Here is a 4,891-nt window from a genome sequence, read left to right as displayed (position 1 = left end):
CCTCTGTTTATGCTTAAAGCAGGGCAGGCCTTCCAATAACGCCGGAGATCCTGTTGGGCTGGGAAAAAACCTTTAGGGGCCTAGCTCTGCGCTTGGGCATCCCCACTCTGCCACCGCCTCCAGTACGCTGGGTTCCAATGCTGCCTCCAGCCGTGCTGATTCCTTTATATCTGTGTTCCCAGGTCCTTCCGCAGCCTAGCCTAGCTGCTCCCGAGAAGACAGTGAAGGTGTGACCCCACATTTCCCGAGCAGCTCTGCTGTGCTCCAAGCGAGGAGAGCCGGGGTTGCTCAGGCTTATAGGGCGGAGGGCGGTCTCTGGCCTGGGTAGGTGACGGGTGCGCTAGGGCCCGTGGCCCGCGGGTGTGCAGGTGCTGCCTGGTGGCGCGGGCTTGGGGGCGCGGCTTGGCACGTGGTGGGAGGTGGGACCGGGAGGCAGGGCCGGGCGCCAGGCTGGAAAGAAAATGGAGGGCGCGGCCTGGCGTTAGGGGCCTGTGGCGGAGGGCGTGGCCTGGCGCGTGGAGGGAGGCGTGGTGACCCGTTGAGGGCTGGAGGCGGGCTAGTGGGAAGGGTGGGTTCAGCTTGGTGAGTGGCATTTGTGGGGGCATGGCGTGGCCTAGCGCGTGGCCCTCGGGGGCTGGGGCGTGACTTTGCACGTGGCCGTTGGCGGCGCGTGACGGGGGCGTGGCCTGGCGCGTGGCGGTCCGGGGCTGGGGGCGCGCAGACTCGGGTGCGGCGGCGTGTGCCTGGGGCCCAGGTCAGCGGCGGCATGGGGCGGTTGCGCTGGCAGGTGGCCGCCGCAGCGGCTATGGGCCTGGCTCTGGCCCTGGAGGCGCTGCCCGGGGTGCTGCGCTGGCTGCGGTCCAGGCGGCGGCGGCCGCGGCGCGAGGTACTGTTCTTCCCGTCGCAAGTGACCTGTACCGAGGCTCTGCTGCGGGCTCCGGGCGCGGCGCTGGCCGGGCTCCCCGAGGGCTGCCCGTGCGGCCTCCCCCACTGCGAGAGCGCCCTGAGCCGCCTGCTGCGTGCCCTGCTGGCCGCCCGCGCCAGCCTGGAGCTTTGCCTGTTCGCCTTCTCCAGTCCGCAGCTGGGCCGCGCCGTGCAGTTGCTGCACCAGCGCGGGGTGCGAGTGCGGGTCGTCACCGACTGCGACTACATGGCCCTCAACGGCTCGCAAATCGGCCTGCTGCGCAAGGCAGGTAGGCCCGGCGGGGTCCAGGCGGAGAAGGCCGGCCTGAGCCACCCGGGGTCCTAGGCAAAGGTGGACACTTAGGGGAGGGGGTCTGGGGACGGGCTGAGGCCTCATTTACTTTCCTCGTGGCGTTGTGGAGTAGGGGTGGTGTAACGCGGAGAAAGCAGAGCCCCCACGAAAGGTCTAGCAGGCTGCGTGGGCATAAGCGAGCCGGGCCCTCGGTGCCTCCGCGGTGGGGGCAGTTTTCTAAGTGACCTGTCCTGGCATGCTGGAAGCTGGTGAGCCTGCGTGTGCCGGGTTAGAGGCAGAGCAGGCTCCCCTAGCAACTCCCCGGGCGCCGCCAGCGGAGTTTTCGTGACTGCTGCAGCCCGGGCCCGCCCTCCTGCGGGCTGCCGGAGACCCCCGGACGGCCTGTGGTAACCTGGAACCTTCTGGCCGGGGACCTGGACGCCAGGGTTGTGCTTGGACTTCCAGACTGAAGGGCTCTGGGGAGAGGCGGCCACCTGCCGCCGAGTGAACCTCAGGCCACCGGGCTCTGGGAGACCTAAACATATGTTCTAGAAAACAGCGCCAGGACGTTCGTTTGTTTTCCCAGCTGCAAAAGGAGTAGAAGACATATCTCTCTGGCGGGGGCACCTGTCTCATGGGGTGGGGACAGAAGGGACTAGGAAGTGTGAATATTTGGGATCCTTGTCCCGCCTGAGGATTCTCAGTCCATCCTGGCCCGGTTCCGCGGCCCAGCCTGCTCTTCCCTTTATGTATTTGCACGCACAGACTCTTGGGCCTCTGTCTGTCTCCATCACTCAGGCGCCCAGAAGGTCACGCCTACATGTTCATTCTGGTGGTCACAGTGACTGAGAGACGCGTGGAGCCTGGCAACTGTCCAAGCTGGGCAGTGGTCACTGCCGCCCGTTCCTTCTGCACAGCCATGGCCTCTCGTTGACTTGGGCCGCAGAGCAGCCTCTCCAGAGTCAGCCAGGGTCCCTCCCTGCCCTGGGTGGTGTGGGGCATGTTGCACCCCACGTGGAAGCAGAGGGGGGCACGTGGTTTTCGTATTGAGGATGTTTCCTCCTCTTTGAGGCAGCCACAAGAGCTGTCCTCCCATGTGTTGGTCATTTTAACGGGAGGTTTGGGGACCTCCAGGCGTGCACAGTACAGTTCTGTTTGACTTGCTTTTAGAGTTGTAGAAACTGAGGTTGGTGAAGACCCTTCAAGGGCCCCTAGACCAAGGTCCCATCGGATTCCCTCTGGGATGGCCTCCCAGCATCCTCGCTGACTTCGAGGCTGTCCGGTGGCATTCATCTGTTCAAGGAATGTCCCCTGTGTGCCAGTATTTGTGAGGAGCTGGAACATCCTAGGGCACAAGGCCAGGTTCCCACGGAAATGCCAACTAAGTCACGAATATTTCATTTAGGGCACTAAGAAGGGTCAAGAAAATTTCATAAAGCAGGGTAAGGAGGCAGTGGTGTGGGAGGAAGTGGTGTGGGCCAGGTCAGCTGCCCAGGGGCAGTGACACTCAGGGCAGGAGCCTTGCGGACACGCGTGGGCTTTCCGGAGGGAGAGGCATGCAGCTGGAAGGGGTAGCAGCACAGACGCCCTGGGTCACATACTGACTTCCTTGTGAGGAACGGCAGGGAGTCCTCTGTGGCCAGAGGTGGTGGGCTGCGGGGAGGGGACGGGGAAGTGGGCAGTGGATCCCAGCGGAGGCAGGAGGTGTTGGCAATGGTGGGGTTTTAGATTGCCCACCATGTGGAGGAATGTGTTTGGAGGGCTGTGCCGACAGGACGTGCCGGCGGAGTGGCCAGAGTGTAAGAAGGGTTGGATCCCCGAGGTAAGGAAGCCACCGCATCCCCATCCTGCCAGGCCCAATTCAGGAGGCACAATTAAATGTGAGTTCCATGCACAGGGAGTGATTTTTAAGTTGTGTTCACAGTACTCCGTGGGACACACTTCCCTTCAAAGATTACTCTCAATCTGAAGTTCCATTTAACTTGGATGTCCTGTATTTTGATTTGGAAAATCTGGCAACTGTGTTCCATGGCAGCCTGTTTAAAACTTCTTTTAACCCCCATTTCTGACGGCCTCATTCCTTGAGCAGGTCATGAGTGAGGCAGGTCATGAGTGATTCTGGGGGAGACAGACACAGGCCCTTCCCAGGAGGAGTTTGAAAGCTGGGAAGAGCAGAGGTGCGGATGCCTGGTTCTTTGGTGAAGGAAGCAGAGGGGTGTGGAAGAGAATTCATTTGTGCGTTGTTAGTTAGGGCCCTTCCTGCCTTGGTGGCCGAGGTTGTGCTAGCAAATTGGGCTCTGCTGCCAGACACCGGGGCCTCTCTGAGCAGAGCGGGCACGGCTGTCAGCCTTAGCTGTGGAAGAGTCAGAACCTGAAGGCTCACACTCTGTCTTTGCCCTGGTCACCTCTGACCAGGTTAGTGACAGCTTCGACAGCAAACAGTAACCCCGAAGGGACATACTGGCTGGCATAGACTCGGAGGTGTGGTCTCACCCAGACCACGGCCCGCCCAGTCCCCCATGGCCTGTGTGTGATGCTCTGGCCCCGTGTGTGATGTCCCCTCTGTGGTTCTCAGTGTCCCTCCTGGGAGCTTAGCTGCCACCACTCTGTGAAAGCGTGGCGGGCTTTCCTGGCCCACCAAACTGGAAACATAAAGTAAAGCCGGTAGCCCCCAGGAACAGTCCACACTGGAGGCGGGACTCCTGCATGGAATGAAATCATCTTGTCCTTTCTGCAGGGATCCAGGTCCGGCACGATCAGGACCTGGGCTACATGCATCACAAGTTTGCCATCGTGGATAAGCGGGTGCTCATCACTGGCTCGCTCAACTGGACCACGCAGGCCATCCAGAACAACAGGGAGAACGTTCTCATCATGGAGGACGACGAGTACGTGCGGCTTTTTCTGGAAGAATTTGAGCGCATCTGGGAAGAGTTTAACCCTACAAAGTATACCTTTTTCCCACAAAAAAAGAAAAGTCACTGAAGCTGTGCTCCACCTGTCTCCAGAGCTGGAGGGAAATCGCTTCCATGGCACAGAACTTGCCACACCTGCAGCCAAAACCAAACCTAACCAAGAATGGGGCTGAGCCCTCCCTGCGGGCTGCTGTGCCTTCTGAGGGAGGGAGACCTCACATTAAACCAAATTCTCGTCTATTAGAATACTAAGTTGAACTAAAGAAGGTTAGGAAAGGGAAATTTCTGTTATTTCAGGTCAGTTATTTTGGGCCAGATTTTTTCTTTGCCCCTTTGCCAAAATAACTTCAGTCACGACCTGCCATGGGGTGCTTTCAGGAGTGTGGTCCGTATCTTGGTTTGGAATCGAAGCTTCTGCCACAGCACAGAAAAGGCACAGTGCCTTTTCCGGGTCGGTCCCATTCCCTTCCCTGATTCTAGAAAAGCCCCTTCTACTTTGGCTGACGCGGCCCCTTTCAGCATCTTCCTGAGAGTTCTTCCCTCTCTCCATGTGGCACGACTGGGGTTGGTTGGGGCCAACAGTCTCCTTGTCCCTCACAGTCTGTCCCTGTCAGGGCTCGATCCTCAGAGCAGGGAGAGGAAATGGAAGTCAGGAGGAAGGGAAGATGTGAGTGTGCAGTGCGGGTGGCAGAAGCAGCCTTCGGGGCAACCCTGTGAGCACCACTGCCACCAAAGGCTGGCGTTACCTTGCTTCCTTACATAATTGCTCTTTAAAACCAGT

At 59.8% G+C, this 4,891-nt stretch overlaps 1 protein-coding gene across 1 annotated transcript; it reads left to right on the top strand.

The window, feature by feature from the left end:
- Positions 1-590: 590 nt before the first annotated feature.
- PLD6 (phospholipase D family member 6) lies at positions 591-4,467 on the top strand. Its single transcript, XM_017895595.1, has 2 exons — positions 591-1,193; positions 3,933-4,467. The coding sequence occupies exons 1-2, from the start codon at positions 767-769 to the stop codon at positions 4,178-4,180; spliced, it is 675 nt and encodes a 224-aa protein (XP_017751084.1). The 5' UTR covers positions 591-766; the 3' UTR covers positions 4,181-4,467.
- The last annotated feature ends 424 nt before the right edge of the window (positions 4,468-4,891 follow it).

This window comes from Rhinopithecus bieti, unplaced genomic scaffold (genome assembly GCF_001698545.2).
Source record: "Rhinopithecus bieti isolate Rb0 unplaced genomic scaffold, ASM169854v2 scaffold_26813, whole genome shotgun sequence".
NCBI classification, from domain to species: domain Eukaryota; kingdom Metazoa; phylum Chordata; class Mammalia; order Primates; family Cercopithecidae; genus Rhinopithecus; species Rhinopithecus bieti.
Note: the sequence above shows the minus strand (reverse complement) of the source record. Positions and strands in the feature narration are given on the sequence as shown.

What these genes read in the sequence shown, in the direction of transcription:
- PLD6 (XM_017895595.1), top strand. Translation starts at nt 767, where the DNA reads ATGGGGCGGTTGCGCTGGCAGGTGGCCGCCGCAGCGGCTATGGGCCTG. An exon ending in CGGCCTGCTGCGCAAGGCAG is followed by an intron (nt 1,194 to 3,932) that starts GTAGGCCCGGCG and finishes TCCTTTCTGCAG; the next exon opens with GGATCCAGGTCCGGCACGAT.